At 42.0% G+C, this 27663-nt stretch overlaps 1 protein-coding gene across 1 annotated transcript in view; it reads right to left on the bottom strand.

The window, feature by feature from the left end:
* Window positions 1-1913: 1913 nt before the first annotated feature.
* ass1 (argininosuccinate synthase 1) overlaps window positions 1914-27663 on the bottom strand; it is a 34533-nt gene continuing 8783 nt past the window's right edge. The window contains exons 9-15 of the mRNA XM_061698389.1: window positions 19774-19864; window positions 15553-15637; window positions 15125-15189; window positions 11624-11755; window positions 8015-8171; window positions 3062-3127; window positions 1914-2155 (exon numbers count right to left, since the gene is read on the bottom strand). Coding sequence (XP_061554373.1) covers window positions 2107-2155; window positions 3062-3127; window positions 8015-8171; window positions 11624-11755; window positions 15125-15189; window positions 15553-15637; window positions 19774-19864 — 645 coding nt within the window. The 3' untranslated portion in view covers window positions 1914-2106. The remainder of the gene's footprint in view (window positions 2156-3061; window positions 3128-8014; window positions 8172-11623; window positions 11756-15124; window positions 15190-15552; window positions 15638-19773; window positions 19865-27663) is intronic.

Raw genomic sequence — 27663 nt, 5'->3', positions numbered from 1 at the left:
GCCCACTTTTACCTGGGGTGGTTTTATTTACTCAACTGCAGATGGGAAGGCCTTGATTTTGGAATAATTTGAAACAATAAAAATATATATTTAGAAACAATATATATAGAAACAATAAAAATATATATTTTTTATAGTATATATTTTTTATAGTATATTTCAATTTTTGTGACATGAAAGTGAAAACAAAATAAAAAGGACATATGGATGCGGGGACCACCGTGGATTTATGGTTAGCATGTCTGCCTCACGGCGGCCGACTGGTTAGAGCGTCAGCCTCACAGTTCTGAGGATCCGGGTTCAATCCCCGGCCCCGTCTGTGTGGAGTTTGCATGTTTTCCCCGTGCCTGCGTGGGTTTTCTCCGGGCACTCCGGTTTCCTTCCACATCCCAAAAACATGCATGAATTGGAGACTCTAAATTGCCCGTAGGCATGACTGTGAGTGCGAATGGTTGTTTGTTTGTATGTGCCCTGCGATTGGCTGGCAACCAGTTCAGGGTGTGCCCCGCCTCCTGCCCGATGACAGCTGGGATAGGCTCCAGCACGCCCGTGACCCTAGTGAGGAGAAGCGGCTCAGAAAATGGATGGATGGATGGATGTCTGCCTCACAGTTGAGATGTCTCAGTTCGAATTCGTTTGTGGGTTTTCTCTGGGTAATCCGGCTTCCTCTCTCACGCCTTCATTGAAGACTCCAAATTGTCCATGGGTGTGAATATGAATGATTGTTTGTCTATACTGCATATGCCCTGATACTAGCTTGCGACCGGGCCAGGGTGTATCCCGCTTCTCTCACCAAAAGTCACCTTATATTCACTGAAAACTAAATTGATTGTGAATATTTTTGTCTGGATATGTGCACTGTGATTAACTTGAGACTAATCCAGGGTGTAGCCTCACTCTCGACCAAAATCAGATGGAATAGGCTCCAGCACACGCGTGGTGCCTAACAAGGATAAGCGGTATAGAAAATGGATGGGGAAATGTAGGTAAGAACGCAACAACACTGTGGCATGATCACATGTCAGAATGTACTGGAACGCTCAACCTACTGTAGCATATTCTTATCAAAGTCTCCACATTCGAATTCATCCGGCAGACCTTTTTTTTTAAAGGTGCTGCTGTTTTGCTTAGTAACAGCGTTGAAATGAGCAAGAATTGATCTCAGAATCACTTTTTTTTTTTTTAAATGCTCAATCTCTTGAAGCCAGAGAGAGTCCTCCCACTGAGCAGGCACACTTCGGTGCGACCTATTGCTTTTCATCTGACTGCTGCCGTTTAAAGCGCACAAATAGCTTTCATCACTTCTGCTCCGGCGACTACCACTGAAGCGATCATGTCGACGTTCACCTGAACGGCTCAGAACATGTTTGACAAACCAAACGTCACACAAACTGTGACATAAGCACCTTTTTCTTGATTTTTCCAAATTCATTTACTTCCATTGTATACCTCCCCTGTATGTAGTTTTTTTTTTTTGTATTTGCATCCTTATTTACCTACATGGTGAAATTGAGTTCATAAACCCTTCCAAGAACTCACCTGCAAAATCTTATGCTACGTTTATGGTAATGTTATTACATTGAGCTTCTTGTATTGTGCAAATGCTGCTTGTTCATGTGACCTTGCCTAAGGAGAAATAGACACTTCTTAGAAGCAGTCAAAAGGTTGTATTTGAATTATCTCCTTGCCTGCAAGTATCTTTCATTAATCTCCAAGTGCTTGTCCTGTCTCTTGTCCACTAAAGCATTAACATTTGTCTTTTGACGCATATCTAAAATACTGAGGGTGAAAAACTAAGTATTTCATGTTTGTTTTTTCATGTGCAATCATCTAGCTATACACAATGGACAGTATACTATGTAAACACAAAGGGACACGTGGCAAAATGAAATGACAATGCCCACAAACCACTTATTTTGGCTTTTATTTGTCATTATTCCCATTATTTTCAATAACGATAAGAACACAGTAGCCTCCATCAAGAACAATGCATCCTGGCCTAATTTCAAACACATTACGTTGCACTATAATGGAATAAACACATCTCAAATATTGTCAATATTTTAGAGATGGTACTTCAAATTGTAGTGTAGCTTCTTCGTATGTTCACTTCATGGTGCTGGACAGGCCCTGGAGACGCTGATGCTCCTTGAGCCTGTGGTGAAAATATCTCTTGTAAATTCCATACAGGGAGTCCTCGGTTTACGGCGGCACCGACGTATGACAATTTGAGTTCACGAACGTTGCGTGGCATAAGAAGACACGCCAAGTTACCACTGTAATAAACCAAAATACAGTGGAAGGCTGTGCATTTAGTACCTGGGCCTTCAGTGGGGACGTACCTGATTTAATCCAGCTCTTATAGCGTCATTATCAAGTCGCAATTATAGAAACCATCAATATTGTACAAGCACGGCATATAACACGCAGGCAATCTAAGCCATGTCATCTAATAACATAAAATAAAAAAATAGATGTTAATAAATGTATCATACTCACCAGAGTTGCTGATTATTGAACATATTTATGTATGCAGATTGCTACCGACACGTTTTGCTAATAGAACTTGGATTGCTCGGACCGACCAATCAGAGGACAGAAAAACCCTGACATCATTGTGGGGCAGCTAGCCGGCCTTCTGAGGTGAATTTGAAATCAGATTGGTTAAAGACACAGTCCCGTTGCTAATATAGTTTAAGCTACAAAGGCCAGCAATGCTGATTCTAAAGGCCCTGGGGCAGATTAGATTGACATGGCAACAATTCTTTACAATACTTTAAAGACTGAAATCTGATTGGCCAAAAAAGAGAAACAAATCTAACATCCATATACACATACTCGAAGCAGTGCAGCTAAGAGAAGCGCTATGAAATTGACTGTTAGGAATATATCCATACAATTTCATGGAACAGATTTTTCGAATTTGGGTTGTAAATGTCAGTCAATGCCTCTGAGAGCATTTAGGCCAGCATAGAAGGTAAAATCTAATATTTTTTTTTAGAGTATTCGGGCATGGCATTGCTCGTCCATCGATGCAGTTGCGCTGGGGGGGGGAGCTCACCTGACAGCGTTGATCCTGATGAATCCCGAGGCATCGCACGGGTCGTAGTCCCCCTGCACGTCCATGCTAGAGAGACGGGAGACAACGACACCAAGTGAAATGTTTGCGAGCGGAGTGATAAACACACGAGACATGAAACCTCATTAACCGCTGGGATAACTGGATCATTGATAATGTGTTCTGTGGGAATAATGTTTCTATTGATTCCTCTCTCGGTGCTCTACTTTGGCATTGTTTGCCCCGAATGAGTCAATATTGGACTATGACAAAAAACACGATGCTCCTTTTTGATAAAACAATCCCATCATATCCAGTCGGCCAGATGAGGCTATAATGCAGCGGTTCTGAAACTGGGGGTCCGTGAGCTGTAGCTTGAAGGTCCTGAAAATAATTATTTAATAATTATTTATAATAATAATTTATTATAATTAATTATAATAAAGTTAAAACTATAGATAATATATATGATTGTGACGTATCACATAAATTTGACTCCCATGTATGATTAAAGTTGGTTAAATTGAGACTATAGTTGACAACTGAATGCATATTTTTTTTAACAATATAATTATTTATTTATTTATTTTTAACAAAAAGGCATCTTTTCCAGAATAAATGGTGAAATACAGTGTTGCCTTGAGATACGAATGACCCGATTCTTTCACGACATGAGACATCGTTGGGCCGATTTTGTGCTTCGACTTGCGAAATTCGATGTATGCATGCTGTATGGTGGCAGTGAACTCAACTCACTTCACAGTAAGCAGCACTTTGACAAATAGTGAACAATTCTTCAGAAAAGAGGCTTCAAGCTGTTTAATGCCACTTCCGGTTAAAGTTACGGTCAAAGTAAACATAAAACTAGATTTACACGTAGTGTATTTAAAATTCCTCAGTCTGTTAGGCGGTCCATTATTGCACTCATCACTTTTTCTGACACATCAATGCAACACTGGGCCAACATCCCACAAAGTGAGGTTCAGAGATCGACAGAAGACTCAGAAAGTGAATGTTATTTATCATCTTTCATGAAATATTAATCCATTTGACAGAAATATATACTAAGACTACTATTGGACAAGACTTTTTCTTTTCTGCACTTAACTTGACAAAAACGGAGCTAGCCCATTCTAGTTCTCAGTGGCTCAGTCGGCGTTACGGTTATGAGGGGGTCGTTGGAAAAATTTCTCCCAGGTAAGGCGTCCGCGGACCCAGAAAGTTTGAGAACCCCTGATCTAATTTGCTGCTTGGGTACATCCGCAGGGCTCGAAAAAAGGTGCTAAATCAATGTCTCGCTCTGTATCGCCATCCCTCCGGAGTGCCCAGCGCACAAAGGCATGCGACGGTGTGCCGTGTAATTACGGCAGTTTTCTACCTGTCGTGCTTAATACACTGCCCGGCCCTCGTCCTCTCCCGGCCGCTCAGTGTTTTCGCCTGGCGCTCATTCATCGCGAGCACTTAGCCAAAGAGGAAATTGCCAACAAATGATAGGATAAACACTATTAAAAAAATAAAGTCATCAACTCCCAATACAAAGCTCCCTGCCTGGCATTCTGAGCGGCATTCTGAGTGAGTGGCTTTGGAGAATATGGCAGCATGCGTGCGTGAGTGTGTGTTGCTGGCAGAAACCCTGCCGTCTAATTGAGAGGCGAGCCGGCAGACAGGCGAGGAGGGTGACATTTCGCTCTCAGATGGGTGCAGTGACGGGCTGTGTTACCACTGTGTTAATGATGCCGTTTACTGTTGCCCACGGAGAGACGGCGAGATGCCGGCGGGGGGTTTGTTTGTTTGTTTGTGTGTGTGGGTGTGTGTGTTGCTGTTGCGCAAGGCAATAGCAAATGTGTGCGACCGTTCCTTCAAGGTATATCATTCTCGGGCATACAGTATATGGAGCTTGCATACATACACTGTATTGGTTAAATACAAAACAATAGAGAATGTAAAGAAATAAACTGTCTTCATGGTGTGTATTTACTGTACGTATTGTAGTATTTGTGAGTTGGATGTGTTCTTTTAAGGGACGTGACCCAGTGAGTGACATCAGGGGCTGGAGCTGGCCGATTTGTCTGCATGTGAGCGTCCGGGCGTGAGTTGTGGCCCACAGCAGTTTCTTGCGAGTGTTCTCATTTTGTATTTGCGCTTCGGACTGCTTGTCCCCTTCAATCAACGGGTGAAAGTGCATTGCGGACTGTAGCTCTCCTTGCCCACATGCACATAAGTTTAATTGTTCAATTTGCTTCCCCTCTAAACACGAACAAAAATATATCAGTTACTGTAAATAAAATATTTTTCAGACCAATTAAGGGAAATTGGATCATTTCCCGCTGCACACCGGATGATTTCTCATGGCGCTGTGGTTCAACTTTAAATTGTAAATCCATTTTAATACTCCACACGGGTGTTGTTTACAACATGCAGTAAAAAAAACAAAAACAAAAAACAACTACACACTTAAATTCATCTGAGAAACAACTGACATGCTAGGTATGGATGGTAGCTTCTATGAATTGAGATAATTACAGCTACCATCTTTTTATCCCTGTGACAGGAATAATAAATACTATTAAGTTATATTAATACTAAATGCTATTTTTATATAAATATCGCAATACAATAAATACAGTGCATAAAAGTAAGACTCCAACACTGCCCTCTTTTATTGCATGTATATAGTACATATATATTGCAATTTTAAAAAAGTTTGGAAGGGGACTCATGAATTATTACTCGTGAATTATGACTGCACATTAAACTAAAGCCGGCTATGAATCACTGCGTTTCACTAGCTGCCTTTGTCATTTGTTTGGGAACATTTGTAGCGAGCTCTTTTGTGGGCAACCTCTGGGCCCATCTGTCAGTGGGGCCTGAGGACTTTGCGACGGTGAAACACAACACCTCAGTCACACGACAAGGTAGCGACTTTGCGCTAACAACTGAGCTTAATCTCGCCCCCCTAAAAAAACGTCTTGGTGTTGACTTAAATTCATTTATATTGGTTTATTTTTTTCCCCCGCCTGTGCCAAAAGATGAGTCTGAAGACTTAATAGTGTTTGTGTACAGTGCTACTGCACATATTTGTTTGCCCATTTGTGATGTCACATCGGTTTGTGCTAGCGTTATTTAGGCTAGTATGCAAGCAAATACTGTCGATGAGCCTCAGGTGAAGGTGGTTTGTGTTGAATAATTGTTCTACTGAATACATTCATTTATGCAACATGGGTTCCTGATTGTGCACATGCTAGATGCATGGCGTTGATGCCTTGTGATCCTCTCCATTTTTTCGTGAAATCCATACTCAATTACAAACCCCTTTTGGGGGTCGGCAAGATGAGTCAATTATTCGCCGATTTTTGCTGTAAGTGGGCTCAGTCCTTATCCTCCGCGAACGGTGGGGGGTTCACTGTAAATACGTATCATATACTGTACGATATATAAAAATTATATAATTGCTGAGCATATCTTGACTAAACTAATTGATTGGTTTCAGCTTGTTACTGTAAATAAAAGCAAGGTCAAGCATGTCAAAGTGCCCCTTGCAACCTTCCATTTTTCTGTAAGTGGCCCTTGAAAGAAAAATTTGTAACACCCCTGGTGTCGTGCACCATACTCCCAACCAAGAGGCCACCTCAACGATTGTGCGATTGAAAAGCGAATTCACGGAAAAAAGAAACTAACAAGAGCTCTTTTTTTCTCCCCTTTGACTCCTTTTCTCTTGTACAGAACAAAATAGAGTGTCTGCTTGCCAAAGCAGTGTGAGAAACCCAACGCCTGTGCAGATGAGGCATCGCTCCCTCCTGACCCGCTTAACAAGCATGACACTTTTGCAACTTTCCTCTTAAAAGCCCGCTGAACATCAGCTCTCTCTCTCCTTTGGCTGAAAACACTATTAGCTGCCTGACTCAGGGTACAAGTGGAGTGTGTGTGACTCAAGTGGGGATGGAGAGGCATATGGAGTTTTTTTTTTTTTCTTTTTACTTTGGTCAGTGCTGAGCCTGCCCACGGGGCATCGGGGGTCACCCTCCTGAACAAACCTACTGTTAGCGTGGCTGAGAGGTCACAGGGGGTACGTCGAGGAGTGGGGTGGGGGTGGGTTCGGGGTCGGGGGCCGCCCCCCAGGAACTGAACCCGAGGCTCCTCTGATGTCTTTTGTGCGTGTAGCGTGTTGACGGAGAACTCGGTCGAGCTGACCTGACGACAGGCGGGCCGGTCGGCGTGTGGGGTTGCGGCACTGTGCCCGCCCCTGAGAACGACCATACGCAACTGGCAACCCGTGAGCAAACACCCGTTTTGCACCCGCATCCACACATGGCTGCCTAGCCTTCAAATCGGCGGTCTCCTCTATTTTGAAAACTGGGTGCCTCCGCCTGAGCCTCTGTACACGTCAAACTGCTCATCTCTGTCAAGTGATATGATACATAAAAAAGTAAGCGCACGTAAAAAAGTAAAAGAAGAAGGCAGAAGAAGAAGAGCCAGCAATTTCCGAGAGAAAGAAAGCTACATTGAAGAGACAGTATCAACAGTTCCACTTAAAATACGGATTTATCACTGCGTACGATGTGGCGAATGAGCTTGCAAATGAAGATTATGAAGCCTTCCAAATTGCTTAAAAAGCACTTAATACTTTGTTTACATTTGCCACATCCTGTCTTTATGAAGCTGGATTTTCTGCAATAACAGTGACCAAAACGAAATTATGGCGTACGGTGGACAAAAGGAGCGCACTTCGGGTGTCTTTATCTCCCATTATCCCCAAGACACTGCAGGACTGACTTAATGATGAGAAACAAGCACAAGGCTCCAACAGCTACATTCAACATAATGGTGGATTGTATTTTTAGTAATTTGTTTTTATTTGTTTCACTGCTAATCTATCAAAATCGAACCAACCAAAAAGGTTGGGCACCGCACACCACACACGCACGCACACACACGTTCATCCTCTTCTCAGCTTACCTGACCAGCTCTTCATTGTACAGAGACTTTGGCGATTCTCGTCCCAGGATGTAGACCTGGCCCTTGAAGACGGACAGCTGCACTTTGCCTTCAATATTCTCCTGGGACTTGGTTATACAGTTGTGCACAAAGTCAAACTCTGGACTGTACCAGAATCCTGAGAGAGGAAACGCAACACGTTTAACAGTTACATTTACTAAGCACAAGCAGACGATGGAGATTTTACCCCATTTTCTCCTATGGTGGAAGGGCTTCTTTATTTCCAGGGGGTCCTTGGTTTACCACCGTTCCGACATGTGACATTTTGAGGTTCGTAACGAAGTAAAAAATACTTCATCAGGCGGCGCAAGAAGCGGTTCTCAGCTACAGCCGTACTTACTTTTTTTCCATTTGATTATTTTATATGTGTGGTCAAGAAGTGTGTTTCCTGCAAATATTTACTCTAATTTTGACTTGACTACTGCATTACATACTGCAACAGCCAGTGGCAGGCTGCAGTGAACTGTTGGGCCAAGTCCATGTCCAGACTTAAACCCTACAGAGTATGCATTTCACTTGCTATAAGAGCAGAAGAAGGAAGTAACCCCCAAAAGAAACGACAACCGACAGATGCTGCGGGGAATTATTCGGCCTCGTGCTCTCCAGACTGAAACACTAAAGAGCATGCATCGTCTGAAGTGGAAACTGAAGGGAAAATAAAACAAACATATGCAGTGAACTATGATACCAATACAGGGGATACTCAATTTATAGATACGATTATGTTTGTGATGTGCAGTGTTGGTCATCTGGAGTACACCACACAGGGACACACGAGAAGAGCAGTAAGCAAACACAGGCCATTTTTTGTGGAATCTCTCACGTTTAAAAACAATTTTATGTGCTACATTTATTTTTTCAAATTAGGGATACACCGATATCGATACCAGTATCGGTATCGCTGCTGATACTGTAATATACATCTGGACTGGCACTTGTAAAATGTTCTGATACAATGCTACTGATACCACTTTACCATTGTGACATATAACTTCCGGGCAGGTGGAGCAATGTAAACTCCAATGACAACAATAAAGCCGATAGCAAATTATGCTCTGCAAAACGGATGATGGACTCCACTCAGGCCGCCGCAAGTTGCAGCTGCTGGTCCCAGAGACTTGATTATGTTTGTCTCACTTTTTCTTATAGCGGATAATACAGTGAAGCTTCTTCAGGGTCTGACATTAATGGTGGCCCGATGGCCCTGGGCCAGCCTGGGATTCTGTCGGGCAACCACGCACCTGACAGAGGCTGGCTCGAATGGGCCAGTACAAATTTCATAAATAAATCAGTTGACTTAAACCCTCATCGTGTGTGTGTTATTGCCGCAATTGTTTTGTCCAGAATTGCATTTATTTGAGTAGCGTGACGTTTCTCAAGGTGGGTCAGATGAATGCACACATGAAACTTGCACACATGAATGCACACATGAAACTTGCGAACAGAGGAGGTTCACTATATCAACAAAGCAAAAGGTAAAAAAACACAATTGGTGTTACTTTATGTTTTCGGCGGGCGGTTTGACATATTGAACGTGTGATGGTGTTGAATTTTGGACCTCCCCCTTAGCGTTTTCCAGACAGATGGAAGAGGCTCGTGTCTGCATTTGTTCGAGGAGGTCCCGCACCACTCGGCAGGGGTCCTCCTCTGATCAGCACCTGACCTCCACCTCATCGTCTGTCCACGTTCAAAGACCGAAGCCCTCCCCGGTCTCCATGCTAATCTCTTTAATTATTGTAATCTAGCTTCATTAGTTGTCCATTAGCATTAATAAGCGTGTTTTGTCTGTGTACTGGAAAATCTAATGCATGTGCGCATTTTACAGATTGCACTTGTTTTATTCTTTTTATTGATAATCCATCTCTCAGCCGGCCGAGATAGGGATACAAAGTCTCTGGAGGAAACTAAATATTGCAGTAATGGAAAGCAGATGCAGGTGTTAAAATAAGCCGCACTAACACACACGCCCACACACACGTATTTCTATCTGCTGTGTTGTTAATGTTTAAAATCCAATGGGTTTAATTCAGGGGTGGGCAAAGTATGGCTTGTTCTTTAATCTGGCCTTTTATCAGCAGTCCTGTAATATTTGTTGCATTATTTTATTTTTAAAATGAAGCAATTAAAATGTATTTACAGTATTCATTTATCTCATTAAATAGTTTATTATTTTATTGTAAATAAAGTTGTTAATGTCTTACTAAAATAAACAATAGTATATTTTAAATAATTAATTGAATAATAAAAGGGTCATTCCACTGAATGGTGCCATTTGCACCTGAAGGAACTAAAATGTACAAATGTACAATAAAATAAACTGTAAAATGTATTTTTTTACTAAGAAAAGTGACCTGCACATTGAGCGAAGTGCATAATTAATAAATAAAATGAGTTAAATAAATTTTAATGATCTTAAACACTGGAAAATTTGCATTTGTTACCTGTTCCCACTTCCCAAAATTAGACTTTACTGTGAAATATAATAATTTAAATCCTTTAAAAAAAATTAACATATTTGTTGCTCATTTTCCCAATTATACTTAAAATGTATTTTCTTTAAAACAAATTTTTTTTGGTGCTTAAATTTACAATTAAATCATGTTTACCCTAACACATTATTGTCTATGAAACATTTTGCATATTCCACAAGTCACATGATCCGCAGTAAATTGCATCATTGAGAACCTCTGCAGGCCACGGGAAGGCCAAAACGAAGTTCACTTATTTATTTTTCTGTATATTTGATAATCTTTCAATTATGATTTAGGGGGTTAAAATCTTGGATCAATCCCGTCACCTAAATTATTGCATTTATTTTATTTGTGTATTTTTTAAAAACATTTTTGGGTGGAATCACTGTAATGCGTTTACTGTCAACGTGCTATTAGCATAAATGCTATGTGGCTATTTGCTAAATCAATGCTTAAAAAGTTAGTTTTGTGAGATTATTGTTTTTGTGAGTTTCAGTTCACGATGAGATGGGTTAATACACAATTTGAGTAACTCAATGTGTATTAATAGTTTTTAAAGTTTTTTTTGTGGAATGCAATTTAAAAATGAGAAGGAATTATCATATAATTATTAAAAATATATATATATTCTACACTAACTTTTTTTGTTGTTGTTGTTGTTGTTTTTTTACCTCAATTGGCCCATTAGTCAATTTTAAAAGCCAACAAGCACCGTTTTATTTTTTAAAACTATTTGATTATTAAACTTTAGTCTCTGGCCTGCTTTTTAGGATGACACCTTTAAAACACATTGACTGCCATTGACGGCTTTAGAAGTCAAATATCCATGCTAACTGGGAAGGCTGGCAGTGAATGAGTTAAAGTACGACTGTGTGTGTGTGTGTGTGTGTGTGTGTGTGTGTGTGTGTGTGTCGGTCTTCGCATCCCCGCCTCTCTAATGGCACTGATCCTATTATGTGGATGAAGGTGCACAGGAGAGTGGAGACTGAGCAGAAGGGAGGATTAAGACACCTGAGCCACATGAACACACACGTCAAGTAGACGGACGGATAAACACATACACAGATGGAATATTTTTTTCCATATTTGAGCGACTTACCGTTGTAGACGAGTTCAGAGAACTTGATCCCAAGCCCTTGCTTGATTTTGCGCACCTCCTTATCCATGGTGAATGTCTCCATGTCGAGATGAGCCTCCAACAGGATGGTACCTCCAGGAGTTTCATAAATCCCTGACAAATAAATACAACTACAATTAACCAAAATTCCTTGTTTCAGCAAAATTGTATCCTAGTGTATTACAATCAAGCTTTAGTTTGACCAGTATTATTCATATGAGTAGCACACTGAAAAAAAAGTACAACAAACAAAGTTGTAATGTTACCAGAATAACGTTGTAATGGCACGAGAATAAAGTTGCAAAACATGAGAGAAAAAGGTGTACTGTTATGAGAAAATGCTCAGAGGGGGAAAAGCCATATGTTGTGAGAATAAAGTTCGATTATGTGAATAAAGGCCCAATGTTACAAGAATAAAGTTGTAATATTACAAGAAAAATGGTGCAGTATGAGGAGAGCAGTCATAAAACCAGAAGGAAAAAAAAGCTGTAATATGAGGGAAAAAAAGTTCTAAAGTCCTATGGTTACGGGAACAAAGAATAAAGTTGGAATGTTATGACAATAAAGTCGTCATATTACAAGAAAAAAGCTGTAATGTGACAAGTCTAAAGTCATAATATTACGAAGAAACAAAGCCTAATGTTGCAAGAATAAAGTCTGAACATTACAAGGAAAAAAAGCTGTGACAATAAAGTCTTAAAACTTTCAGTGGAAAAAGGTGTAATGTTATTAGGCTTTAGCGTTAATATTAAAAGAGGAAAAAAACATAATGTTATCAGAGTGGCCTCCAAATACTAAAAGAATATAGGTGTAATGTATATGTTAAATACGAGAATAAAGTAGTAATATTTTATGGACATTTTTTTTTTTGTACATTTTTTAGACTTAAGCCATAATATTAGGGAGACAAAAAGTTGAATATTGTGGGAATGAAGTCATAGTCAAAAAGGAGTAATGTTATGATGAGAATACAGTCGAAATATCACAATAACATAGCAGAAATATTTCGAAAAAGGTCCTAACCTGACAAATTACTGTTCATACATCCCTAAGGAATAAATCCTATGAGAATCATAATTTTGTTTGAAAGAAAAAAAGTTCGAATTTAAGATCTTTTTGAACTAGTGAATGCCACACACAACCCTGAGCGCTACAGTCTGAGACCAGCAGAGCTATTATTAATATTCGTAACATTATGCCTTTACTTTCTTAGTATAATTATTTAGCATCTGTAAACTCGGGTTTAGTATGCGTGTTCATCACATAATTTGCTTTTTATTTACTTGTTGTCCCCATGACATCATTATTAATAAATCAGTTTGAGGGAAGCTTAAAATTTTGCCAAATACACTTTGCATTTGACCCCATTAGAATGTGTTTCACAATGAATGGATCACATAGATTTGAGTTGGACAAACTATTGTGAGATTAGCTTTTTTGTGGGGGCACCGATAAAAACCCAGGTCTCGCTGAATTACATGAGTATTAGTCATTTGTCGTGTGACAGACAGGCGTCCTCGCTAAATATGGAGAGTGTGTCCATGCAGGCTAAATGACAGGGTAGGAGGCCCCTGCCAGCCAGCAGCATGGACCGGGGCTCTGCCTATACCCTGCAATTTACCCCCTCTGGTCGGGGAGGGTCTGAAAAAAAATGAGGTGGCTGACAGCAGAAATGAAGCTGTCGCTCAAATGTCAGCTCAATCAAAAAAAATACAAAAAGTATGAGAAGGTCGGGGGGGGGGGGTCGGGCGGGTGTCAAGGTGGCTTCAGGTCGAAAAGCACTGCTATGCCATCTAATCTCCCGGTCTGTGCGGCTGCAAATCCTCCAACGGCAGCCCTGACCTGAAAATGGAGAAGCACTTACTGCGGCGCTGGCAGCCAGAAACCCAGCTTAGCTGCGCCGCTAATTGTCCAAAGCCTCTAACGGCCGCCACCTGAGCTTGAAGGGCTCGTGGTCTTTTCATGATCCAACGAGGGGCCGCGGAGGGCGCGTAGGGACATTTCTGTCGGCTCGCCTCTATCAGATAAATACGTTAAAACTGCCTCTAACTAAACTTGGCTTAAAAACAGCTTAACGGCAGCGGGTGAACAATAGGAAGCTATCTGCAGTTGAGTTAAGGCTTAAGGAGAAAACACCTCCGGTGCTTTTCAAGGTTTTAATCTCATAAAGTGACTACAGGTATGCAAAAGTCGGAGGGGGACTATTTACTAAACGTACAGCCAAACTGTTAGAGACAGACTTGTTGTTTTAACGACCATATTCAGCTAGCAGTATTCTCAGTGACTCAGTAAACTGCACCACATTAGTCTTTCTTTTCAGAGGATAAAGAAAATGGCTGTGAGTATTGTGATACTTTTGGTCCACATGTCTTGCTCCACTGGTTTGTATTGAAATATCCGTTGCTTAAAGGGGTACAACACCGTGATTATCGATGCCAATTGTTAGCACGTCAATTGTGTCAATTTTGTTTTGAAGGGTTGTTCACTATATGCCAAAGTGCTTCTTATCGTGACGTGAGTTGAGTTCAGTGCCACCGTACGGCCCCTGTATCTCAACCTTGCACTTGTAACTCAAAGCAATGCCGGCTCGTATCTCGGAAAAACGATGACAACTTTCTTCAGTTTCTCTGTTATTGTTGTTTTCAATGGTGGAGGTCTGGACTCTACTTTCTTGCTCTCGTTTTTAAGGGAGTCTTACACGTCAGTCTTCCATACAATCATTTCCGACTATCTCCACCTGTGCACAGAAAGGTCGGAGGTCCGACAGCGCTGTGACAGGATTGCCGATTGCTTTGCGGCAACATTTTTGGAGACAGATAAATATGACCTGACAAAAAATAAGTATGACATCCAGTCCCCGGCCATCTTTCATCGTCATTCTATAGAAGGATGGCGTGGAGTGCACTCAGTGGGAGTTACTCAAGCACTCGGGCACCTTGCCCTCCACCTCTTCCCGTTGCTCTTCCTTTTGCTTCTTTTGTGCAGGCGACGGGAGAGAAAAGGGCTTCCCATTTCCCCCATTTCGACCTGCCAACGTTGTGTCACAGCTGCTGAAAAAGCGTGTTTGTGTGTGTGTTTTCGCCCACTTATTTCCTACCGTTTGTGATGTTTGTCACAAGCAGAGATGAAGTGACAACAGACTGCACAAGTGACAGCACTGCCGACTCGTACACAGTCAAATGTTTTTTTTTTTTGTTGTTGTTTTTTTTTTTTCTTCTTCTCTCCACGGATATTTGCACACACACACACACACACACACACGAACGTGAATAGAAGTCTATAATTCCAAACGCTTGCAGAGGACGCATTTTGCTTTTACCGACTCGAAGCGCTCATGTAAAATAACTGCAAATTGCGTAAAAGCTCCCGCTGGTGAATAGAGATCGAGAGATATGTTTCGGCACAAGAGCATACAAGAGCAAGGGAAATGTGAGGTGGGGTTGAACACTCTCCAGATGAACATGAAAGCGTAATTGTTTTCACCTCGGGACTTCATGCCGATGAAACGGTTCTCCACAATGTCGATGCGACCCACGCCGTGCTTTGATCTGAGAGAGTCACACAGCATTGACATTTCATTCAGCAAACAATAACTCCGAATATTCAATCATTTAACACAATTTGTCTAGAAATCATTTCGGTTTCCAGTGATTATTACGCCTTCTGCTTTTTCTTAACAAATGACATGCAGACATTTACTTTAACGTAAAAACAAACGAAAAAAAACAAACAAAACTGTGTTTTGTAATAGCATATGAAGAAATTAAACCAAACTATGAGCATGCTTTACCCTATTTCTTGGAAACATTTTTATGTTTATGTAAACATTTGACAGAAAAATCAAGCACACTAGAGAGAATTCTGGCACTACACATTTTGGAATAAAGAAAATGCATTTAAAAAATGCTTACCCAATCTCATTTAGAAATAAAAATATATCCAAAGGGGTGTCTTTGCATATTCCTTGCTTCTCACTGATCACCTTGACAGGGATTCCTGGAGAGGGAGGAAACATGATTTCATTTGAGAAATTATGATAATAAGTGAAGTATATATGTAATTACAATGTGTGTGTTTGGAGCTTCACTGCAGTGAATTCAACAAAATGGAGCTCACTTTTTTCAGAAACCTTTTTCCCAAACATGCTTCTTTAATGCAAGAAATAGCAGCGGCAAGACTTAAGCGGAAGGGCAATTTACATTAATAGAGGCGCTGTCGCCAGCGTGCGTTATAAAGTCACTCAGATGTCCGAACAAACTGCTCGCTGGAAATAAATGGGAAAAATATAATTTCATCACATTTCCCAATATTGACTGTGGTTTATATAATGGCAATGTACTCGAGCGGAAATAAGTTTATTAAAATGTATACATTTTTAAATGATTATTATTGAGGCTGACTGAGCAATTTACACTGGCTGTTATAAAGTCGATGATGTATTTTTTTCATGTATGATGTGCAGCACTCTTCACATGCATTAGTACTTATATACATATACAGTAGACCACAGGTGTCAAACTGGTGGCCCTGGGACCAGATCCGGCCCGCCACGTCATTTTATGTGCCCCGCGAGATTGTGCATTGACTTATGTGTTTCTTGCTAAAATACCAAATTCCAAATTGTCCCCACTTTTAAAAATATTGAGATATTGCAAGCTTTTTTGTTATCAACCCCACTTTTAAAATAAAATTGATTCATACTGTCGTTTTTTTATTGGCTTTTGATTTCAAAAGTAATTATCCATTAATTTGTGTACATGTAATAATATGAGGCAATCATACAGTCATACGGGTTTGCAGCCATAACAGCCCTCCGAGTGCAACCATAACTGCGATGTGGCCCGTGACAAAAATGAGTTTGACACCCCTGCAGTAGACAAATACATATACACATGCATTACATTCCTATTTCATTCCTATTTCATTTACCAACACACATCTAATGATCCTGATGTCAATGTTTTGGTACATGCTAACCCGAAAATTAATTGCGAGCAATGACCTAAATATTATATAAATATTTAGTGGCAAGTGTCCATAATGAGTCAATGAAATCAATATTATTCTACTAAAATCAAATTCAAAGTTGACTTCATCACATTGCCAAGCATAGCTTGTGTTTTAAATGTAAATGTTTTGGTTTACGCTTACCTGAAAAATGTATTGTTAGGCATGACAAATAAACTCAACTAAATATCTAGTGACAAGTATTCATTACAAGTCATTGAAATCAATAATGGTCAACTAAAACGCATCACAAAAGGAGGCGACAACAATGAATGGCTAATAAATTCAAAGGCTTGACGCATGTGAAAGCTGTGAAATTGTGGGCCGGCCTTAACCTAATTCAATTAAACACACAGCTTTGTTACCCGCGCTCTCTTTAGCGCTGACACTTTGTGTGTTTGTGTGTGTGTGTGTGTGTGTGTGTGTGCGTGTGAGTCCAACTTACCAATCTTCCTATCAGACGCACACATCGATAGTTTATTTTGTTGACCGGGAGACACCCGCATTCGCATCCATCACTGTCACCCGACTGCTTAATGGTGCTCTTTAATGAGAGACGTGGGCTCAAGGTGGAGGGGAGGACACAAAAAAAGGAGTTCGTCCTTGATTTGGGTTAGGGAGCTGACATACAACAGCATTGGGAGGGAACCTGACACGTGAAGGACTTGACAAATTTTCTTGGACAAGGGCTTTGTTGACGGGCTATTCGCATATCGCGGGAATCTCGCTGCTCCCATGACAGCAAAAAGTGCAGGAGAGGGTTCGTATGAACGCCGCACCCCTCGCCCCCAGATTGCTAATAATTAGATTAAAAGTTCAAATAAATTAAGTGGCCGAACGTGGGAGTGTAGGGGCTGGCCCTTTTCCTGCATTTTGCTCATTCTCTCCATCATTCCGGGGCTCACATCAGTCACCGAGAGTGCTCTCTCTCTTGTCTCCCAGTGATCCTTTTCTTCAGTTTTTTTTCGCCGCCTAACAGTGCAGACAATGGGCGCGCAGACACAGTTGTAGGAAAAATTACTGCTTTACATTTTTCCCTCTCTGTCTCTCTTTACTATTTCTTTGGCGTGAAAGGAGGGAGGGATGGAAAAAAATGAGAGTACGGGGGGAATGGTTCCTGTCGTTAAATATTCTTTTTTAATCAGTGAGAAAACTTTGGTGAGAAAAAGCAGGGATGAAAAAGGCGGGATGACGGGGGGGGACGGGGACGGGGGGGGAGGGGGGGCATGAAGTGAAAACATTCTTGTGCTGATCTTGTGCTCGGAGGGAGGAGCAGGTTCGGGGGCTTTGTGTGGACAACTAAAACAGCTTTTGTCACAGGGCGCTCAATAAAAGCCAAAGAGAATATGTGTGAAAACGGCGCACAGGGCCGCAAAAACACCCGAAAAACAGGCAGGGCTTTGCTGCTCCGTTCCGTCGGGTGACGTGACTCGAACACTTGGCTTTCGGTGAGATTGGGACGCGACCGAACTTCCCTTAAGTCAGACATTCCCAACTGTATGTGGTGTGAGACATCTTCAGGTGGGCCGTGGGAAATGACCCAAATTCACATAATTGGTCAGAAAATGATTACTTCTTTACTCTAAATGGTTTGTTCATTGATCTATTCCAGCAACATTTCGTAACAGGCAATACAATTAAATGCTCTTTAATGCAATAGCATAAGGTACAATTAATCTATGTATCCACCTGTTGCCATTCATACATATTAATAATCTTTTGCTAACTAAGCATGCCCAGATTTCACACAGAATAAATCAAAATAAAATATTTTGATCTCTACTTTGCAGATTGCATCTATTGTGGGCGTGGTCTGGAACATAATCCCTGCGATAAATGAGACTGTAATACCCGCGCATGTGGGCAAGAGGAGCCACAGACGCCGATGCAAGAAGCTGCTGTAGGCCACAACTTTATGCGCAGACACTCACACGCAGACTAACCAGTCAACCCGACTCCAAGCCGTTACATCATTCCCTAGATCACCCCCCTTAAAGGCACACGTCCGACAGATACTTCAGTAAATCCGTGGATACATGACAGCCAATATAACTACATTGCAAAAATATATACATATATATATATATATATATATATATATATATATATATATATATAAAATAACACTAAATAATTTCACTGGGGAAAATGTATTTGATACACTCTATGAATAAATTGAGTTTGGAGCTGGGTTGCGGAACAAATTAAACTAGTCAGTCAAGGCATCGCTGTATATACTTTGTGTGACATTTTTGCTTGGTAGTTTGCTGTGAGATTTTTCAAATGCAAAATATGTGCCTTGACCCTTTTGGGAAACACTGCCTTAAGTGACTTCTTGCTACAAGTGCCATGTGAAAAGAGGAGCTAGTGCCCCCCCCACCTCCCCCAATGTCCACCCCCCATTGATACTCTTCAGTCGCGAGGGGATGAAGAGACATCTGTGCTATTTGCCCTCCGGCTAGGATGTTTCTTGCCATTTTCTCTTTGCGCAAACATGTGACACTTTCCACTATTCCAACCCCTCGTGGACAACATATCTAATGAGCGTCTCCCCCGGGGCCCCTCGGGGCGGCGACGTATTAGCAAGACTTCCGGCTTGTGTGCGTGTGTGTGTGTGTGTGTGTGTGTGTGTGTGTGTGCCCTGCGGCCAAACACGGCAGGTTCAGAGGCAGCGAATGTGCCGAGGTTGGGCATATTAAGTCTGGGTGGCCAGCGGTGATAAAGTGGCGGAGGGGGTCAGTGTTGGAGCAGCGGCCCTGCGGTGACAGCGGCCGGTGTTAAGTAACAAGAGCGGCTGACGGGGTGGACATCAACTCTCGAGACAAACGACATTTCGAAGGGAGCTTGCAAATTGTGTGGTCCAGCCACAGCATTTTATGTACCTTAGCGACACACATAGCGGGCAGAGGGGAATTACTTAACTGCAAATGAGGGAATGCGTCAATCTTTTTAGAATACCCACGCAACACTTTGGAGTGACCACCTGTCAGTGTAGTGGAACACGTCGTCTCCACATGCGAGTTTACGTACGTCAGCGTTGCTGTTTTGGTTAGCATTAGAGTTCAGTGCAGCCTTATTGTACGTGATACCAAATCACTGTCGATAAAAGGACTGAACACACAAACCGTTTTTGAACTCCAGCTCCAGGACGTCAGGAGACGAGGGGGAGTCTTCTGGGTTCTTGGTCATTTGATAGAGGTCAGTTGGAGCGTGGTTCTGCAAAAGGAACATCAAAAAAAGTTACACTTTCACTCCCTCTGATGAACAACCTTCCGAGACCTCGTCATAGAATAAGACTTTTGTGTTAAATTGACACATGGCTCGCAGAAGAAAAGAGATGATGAGGCGTGAAAAGTAGTTACTTGAAAATATCAGGAGTAGAGAGAGGCGGGAGGGAAAAAAAAAAAAAAAAATCAATATTTCATTTTGGATTGTGTGTGTGTGGCCCTTCAGCGCAGGGAAATACATCCATCCATTTTTATTAGGGTCGTGGGTCAACTTGAGCCAATCCCAGTTGACTTTGGGGTCAGAGGCAGGGTACACCGTGGACCCAGCCAATTCCAGGGCACAGACTACAGAAAAGCAACAAACTTTCACACTCACATTCACACCCATGGAAAATTAAGAACATTATCACCTATTAAGACTCTTTAGGCGTTGCTGTTCTGGTTAGCAACAGAGTTCAAATGGGCTCAGCAGTGTACTGTATGGATGACTTGTCTGTTTGTGAACAGAGGCAATTACAGTTACGAAAAAGGGAGGTGACCTTTTGAGGGAGGCATTTATTAGTCTTGAGTGGATGAAGCTGGGAGGAAATGTCTTCTTTTTTTTTTTTAAACCTTCTACGGGCGCAGTTCAATAAATAATGATGTGGTAGAAAGGTTCATTCGTATGAGTACTGTAGTTTAATTTTAAAAATTGAAACATATACAGATTAATAAAAATACTTTTCAGAGGGATAATTCCTACCAAATTCTTATGTTAAAAATCCCCCCCAAAGATGGTTAATTTGGGTTTTTCCATTTGCTTTTGGCCCCAAAAATAAATAAATACATAAATAAATATAATAAAATAAAAAAAAAACAATGTGTAGTGAATCTATATAAAAGAGTTTCACTTTGTCAATTGAACTACTGAAAGAAATTTAGTTTTCCATAATAATGTATGGTATTGTTTTTTTTTTTTTAGATGCACCTGTATGAATTTACATCAACTACTGTAACTAATAATAAAAAAATGTATTTCATCAAGATATTTTGGAAAGTTCCATGCTTCCAACTAACAGTTTTGGGGAAGGTCCTATTTTGTGCCCCAATGGGCGAAGCAAGGTCCATAAAGGCATGCTTGGATACAATTGGCGAGGAAGAATGTAAATCATTAAACAACATTTTGGAGAATAGGGATTTTGGATGTACTTGTTTTTGCTTGCATCTATTTTTCCTCTGTTGACACCACTTTCATCTTCTGCCATCAATTTTCTGCCTGACAAGTCCTTCCTATTATTTTACTTTCCTCATGCCAAATGGGCGTCCGCACACCTAAATGCACGGAAGTTGTCCCGGCTGTCAGATGCTTGCGTCCCAAGTTGTCTGGCTCGGTCGGAACTAAAAGAGCATACCGCGCCCCCCCCCCCCCAACAATTACGCAGCGGCAGAACGGCGTCCTGCGAGCTGCGGCAAATTGCAGGGGTGCTATGCAAAATAACTTCTGAGTGCATTTAAATGGAAAGCTTTACCAGACACAGAATCATCGTACAATAACTAATCCACATCCGTCAGTGAGGTGAAAACGAGCAGCCCAAACGCTTTTTCCTTTTAACTAAACACCAAAATTGACTGAAAAGGCGCCCGTGCCCCCTTTATGGAATTTTATGCCTCAATGCCCTAAAAGATGCCAAATGAGTAAACAGGAGACGGGTGAATGACTAACCTAAAAAACCTTTTGATGCATATTCTTGATTGGCTGAATTTTAGATACAGGGGAGTGATTAAAGGGGCGGTGAAAAAAATAAATAAATACATGAATAAATAAATAAATAAATCTTCATTTGTGGGGTTGAAACTACACTCAGGATGTGCTTAATTTAAATGAACCCGAGTTAGTCTTTCACTACACCTCCCAATACTAATCGGAATCGAAGCACACCCCCTTTTACGTTAGCAAACCCTTGCTACGATCATCAAACATTTACTTGAAATGGCGTAGGCAAAAAGCTCGGCAATTTAGTGTTTCTACTTTGTCTCGGATACCTGCGACCCATTGGCCATCATTTGGGCGAATACCCCTAAACCGTGTTTAGAAATGTACAAGCCCTGGAATTTGCCCCAATTGCTAACAAAATGGCTGCCTAAATGTTGAATTTCAGGCATGACTTTTTGTGCATCCTCTTATGACAGACATAATTCACCAAATTTCGTGCTGACCGGTGAAACCTTTTTTCTAACGTTCTAGGGGGTGCTACTGAGTGAGTTTAGGGGCATTGTGTTGGGGGACCCCTAAAATACATACATTGTCCCGAGTCAGAGTTTATAAAAGGATGAGCCCTTGACTTCACTCAAAATGGCCAACTTCCTGTTCAGTTTCAGCATGGGTCTTTGGAACTTTTCCGCGCGTCCTCTTACGACAGACTTATCCACCAAATCTCGTGTCGATTGGTGAAACCGGTGACAGGCGATAATTCTTCCTAACTTTTTCTCGGTGTGCTACTGAGTGAGTTTTAGGGGTTGTGACCGTGCTCATCGAACTTTGACGGCATGCTCCGTCAACATTATATATTGTAGGTAAAAAAAAAAAAAAAAAAGCTTGCTAATTTAGCCTTACCCATCTGTCTTGGATACGTGCGTCCAATTGGGTTTCATTTGGGCAAATTCTCCAGTTGGAGTTTGTCACAGTGGAATTCACTCAAAACGGCCAAACTGAGGTCCCTGAGACATTTTCAAGCATCCTCTCATGATAGACATGTCCACACAATTTCATGTCAATCGGTGAAACTGGTGACAGGGGGAAATTTGTCCCAACTCTCTAGAGGGCGCTACTGAGTGAATTTTGGGGCATCATGTTTGGGACCCCTAAGATACATTTTTTTCCAACACGTGAAATTGCAAAAGTTGCTGAGATTTCAGGTATGATGAGGCCTAATGAAAAGGTGATTTATTTGTTGGAAGAATGGTAAACTATTGTTATGAATATTGTTAGCGCGATACCAAGAGGGACGTGAGAGCCTTAACTATTCAGATTTGAGCACACCACAAAAAGAATAAAAATAAAATGGGAGCACAAACTTAAGGATAACTGGATACAAAGAAAAAAATGGAAAAGTGAGGGAATAGGCTTGTTTGCAGTGTTTGAAGATCAATGCATTTCAATTGAAACCCCCTGCAGGTGGACTTGTCCCAAAGCCGTGGCCCTGAGAGAGAGGGGAGGGGGTGCGGAGGAAAGGTATACATAGAGAAGGGTGGAGGGGTTGGGGGGCGGGCAGGCGGGTATTGGTGGCAAATGGTGCGTGAAGCGCACCATCATGTCGCACAGAGCAACTCCTTTGGCAGTCTTTGCTTCGGCCATATTGTTGTGCTAAACGCGGCCCATAGAGCCATGGAGAGGGCTGACGCATGAACTTAAAGCAAGTAAATTTCTATCTTCACATATTACTTGCCTCATTGGTTTTCAATCGAAGCCAACAGGGCCTAAAGAGGCAGCGGTGGCGGGGGTTTGGGGGGGGTCTCAGCAAAGGGAGAGTTGAGAGGGCCGCGGTGAAAACATCGTCGGTGCAATGGCTCGGAAATGACGCTTAAATCACCACGTTTCTAGCCTCTCTTTAAAATGCAAACGTGGCAAACTGAGACAAAAATCTAATGTGCTCGATAGATGTTTATATTTGCTTGCTCACTCCCTAAGGACTTGTCTTTGGGACTGTACTGCATGTTCGATGCCCACTCTCGACCGAACTGTGGGACTTTAGTACTCCGTAAAGGTGCCCACTCTTGGCATTAATTAATGGATGCTCTTGGGATCCTAATGGTGAATGTGCATGGATGGAGCTCTAGCCCAGTTTCTTAACCTTATTTGAGTCAAGGCGCATATTTTACATTTGGAAAAAAAAAAAAAAAAAAAAAAGTCACAGCACACCACCAAACAAAAATGCCACAAAACGTCTTATATGCAGTGTTTTTCCGATTTCGCGCGGGTCACCGTTCACGCCTTGGCTCTATCGCGGATAGTTTTTTACAGTAGACAGGCAAGTCCGACTTTAGAGTAGCGCACTTTCAGTGTCATACCACGTTGTGCTGCAACATGCCGTACAGCACCGATGTCTCGGGAAAGAGATGCAGCGTAATTAAGACGAAGAACTAGAAGGTCCCCAACTGAGTTCTATTAATATTCGTTGTTCTCAGAGAGAATATGCCTGTGAAGTATTGTTATATGCTCTGTTTGTATGTTTTGCAGCTCTGTGTGTGTTATAGTAGCAGTTATTTGAAGGTATGTAAATTACTGGAAAAAGTATGCTAATTCTTGTTAGCCCTTTTATGGTGTTTCACAGTAGATGCTAGCATTAAGCTAGAAGACGTACGTTTGACGAAATTGTACTGTATGGTTTAGTGAAAATCTTAGTAAATATTCACTGTATAATCCCACTTTTGTTTTACGTGCTAGTTTTACAGTAGAATTCAACTGGGAGGAACAAATAAACAGCTTGAAGCAAGCATGCTTGGCCTCTCATGTGGGAACAAAACGTTAGAACAGATGCTAAGGAATATTGGAAAGTGTGTTTTAATAAGTTTAAGTGCACTTCATATTCAAGTTTCTATGCGTTTAAAGAATGTGGGAGAGGTAAAACAAAAAAATATATATAATGCTCTCTCTATACTGCTGATTTACACCTGGAATGTATCCACCATGATAAACGAGAATTTATTGTACACTGAGATAATGATCTTGTCTCAACTTACTCAGTGCGGGCATGCCATGACTTATTCTTTTGTATGAATGGCAACAGATGAATACGCAGGTTAATAATGTATTTCCTGCCATTGATTGTTACGCCTGCCACTATACGTCGCTGGCATACAGTAGCTAGAGGGACAAAGATATATTATTTGCAGTAAATAAATAGTTTTGGGACCAATTAAGTGAAATTGGATCGTTTCCCCAAGGGACGCCTGATGATCTCACACTAATGTGTTGCGGCACAGTGTTTGGGAATCACTGGTCTAAGTATTACAGGTCCCGCCGTGCACGCCCAAAGGGAAGCGAGCGCAAGGGCCCGAATGCTGATCTCTTTGTTTCAAAGCACACATTCACACGCACACTTACACCTACAAGCTTCCACTTCCTTCCCCTACGGGGGGCTTTTCTGTCTTTCCATCCATCTTTCCAACTAGCCATGCGACCGAAAACACGTTTCCACTTCCTCAAGGTGAACGGAGCCCCCCGCCGTCGTTACGCCTCTTTACTTCTGGTCAACGCGAGCAGTGGTCCATCCACTTCCCCATCACAAAGAACAAAGCAGGTCAGGGGGGAAGCTCACTGATGGAGGCTATAATTAAGAGTGAGCTGATGTTTTAATGACTCAGGACGAGTGTCAGGCTGCCTGAGGGTGCTGGGCCCCCCGACTGCTCGTGTGCAAAGAAACGTCCAACAGCGATAATGAAATTGGATTTTTCCTTTTTTAGACGAGCTACGTAGAAGGCAGTCATCTTCGTAGAACATCGTGGAAAGTATTTGAAAAGCTGCAGGAACCCTGCTCACGTCTTCACACAAGTTAACGCTACAAGATGGGGGGTCAGCAGGGCCATTGTGTTAAATGCTATCGGGAAGGATTCTGTGTTTTAATTGCAGAGTAACCTGAACTGCGCTCGGCTCTTATCTACAGCAGAACATATGATCGACCATTGGGACAGTTCCTCATCTGACTGTGATAAGCAAAGTGAAGTGGAGGAGGTGAGGTGGTGGGAGTCGGAGTATTTTTTGCCACAAGTGTGTGTGTGTGTGTGTGTGGGGGGGGGGGGGGGGGTCGTGAAGTTTTGGTCCTCAGCCTTTAGGGAAGTAACTGGAGGAGAGACAGGCTGATACAGAGATGAGATATCCCCTTTAGTTGACCTTCTGGGTCAATCAGCCAATTCTAGTAGGAGATTTTTGGTCATATTTGTTTTACACTTGAATTAAATTACTTTGGGGGTTTTTGTTGTCTTTTCAAAAAAAAAAAAAAAAAAAAAAAAAAAGTCAAATGTTTTGTTATTGACTTGTTTACACTGGGGGTTTTGGTAAAGATCGGAAATTTAAGGGTCCTGTAATATTTGTTGTATTAATGTAGAAGATTCAAGATGTTTACAGTAATACGCACAGAAAAACAACAGTAGCACTCAGCAATGAAATTCCTTCTTTGCTAGTCTACCTCTATTTATACAAATACAAAAGATAATACATTTTAAATTATGAATGATAAAGAAAGAGGGCTATTGCACTGTGTAAACGTTTAACTGAGCAGAATGAGGGGGGGGGGGGGGGGATATCACACAGTGTGCACAGTGTGATGTCATTTGTTCAGGAGTTTGATGGCGTGGGGTTACAAGCTGTTTTTTTTTTTTTTTTAGTCTCGTTGTTCTGGCCGCGACGCATCTGTAGCGTCGGCCAGATGGAAGAAGTTTGAAAAGTGTGTTTTGCGGATGTGTGCTGATCGCTTCTGTTCCTTCTTTGTGGCACGGCTGTCGTAAATGCGGTGTAGTGGTGTGAAGGCTACTCCACAAATGTGTGGTGCAGTTTTAATGGGACGCTGGAGAGCCTTCCTGTCCTGTACGTTACAGTTCCCACACTATACTGATACTGTGATGGAGTTGGCCAGGATGTTTTCCACTGTGCATCTATAGAAGTTGTTGAGGAGTTGAGGGGGTGGGGCATTCCCAAAGTCCTCAGTTTCCTCAAGAAGTAGTCTCTGTTGAGCCTTCTTGATGTTGTGCTTTGTGTTTTGGGTCCATGTGAGGTCTGATGTGGGTACCAAGGGGTTGGAAGGTTTTCACCCTCTCCACCCGACTCCCACTGATGACAAAAGCAGTGCAAGCTGCTCTTTCCTCTGCCTTAGGTCAATAATCGTTTCTTGAGTCTTTACAACATTTAGAGAGAGATTATTTTTATAGCACCAAGAGACCAGCTAAGCCACCTCATTCCTGTAGGCTCTCTCTTCACCACCGGTGATCAGCCATAGGTGAAGAGGGTGAACAGGAGCGGGCTGAGCACACAGCCTTGGGGCGTGCCCGTGCTCCAATAAACTGCGAGTGAAGTCTTGTGTTTATCAGTGACGTCATATAGTCGAGGTAGCGCTGTATTTTTGTTGGCTCACGTGTTGGCTCAACTTTGGAGGTTTCGCTTTCTACCTTGGCCCGGGGTAATGTATTTGAATCCTTTTTTTACTGTGCTGGACCCCGCACCATAAATATTTCATTGTATTTAATGCCATTAATCGACTTATCATCGGAGTAAATGGACCAAGATAAAACCCCCCCATGAATGAAATTATCAGCACAATACCGTCATCTTTTGCTTTTGAGCGTTTCGCTCACATTCTTTTCAAAACATTTATCAACAGTCCGAGGCGTAAGGAGGCAGCGGTGAGAAAGGGAAGGAGATACAGAGGTCGGAGTTACAGTGCATCGCAACTCCGGCAGTGCGGGACCCTTCGCCGCTTTGTGACACCCCGTCCATCGGGAGGAGGGTGGGTGTGACGGGGGAGACTCATCTGTCTGGGCGCGCTGTCTTTGTACTTTACTGTTACTGGTGACATTTTGGTGTCACGGTGTCACAGTGAAATGGCTCCCCTCCCACGTCGCAGCCCGCGGCGGCGCAAAACCGCCGGAACAATGAGCTCCCGAGGAGTTGGGGCTGGAACTCAGAAGGCCCCAGCTGGGCGCGATGCCCTAACCCCCCCCCATCCCTCCCCCGGCTCCCATGAAATCGGGAATTAGTCGAAGCGTCACTGACGACAAGTCAGTGTCTGTGTGTCCCCAGCTCTTCCCAGGGCCCTG

This window comes from Phycodurus eques, chromosome 15 (assembly GCF_024500275.1).
Source record: "Phycodurus eques isolate BA_2022a chromosome 15, UOR_Pequ_1.1, whole genome shotgun sequence".
NCBI lineage: Eukaryota > Metazoa > Chordata > Actinopteri > Syngnathiformes > Syngnathidae > Phycodurus > Phycodurus eques.
The sequence above is the reverse complement of the archived record's forward strand: the minus strand, read 5'-3'. Positions and strand labels throughout refer to the sequence as shown.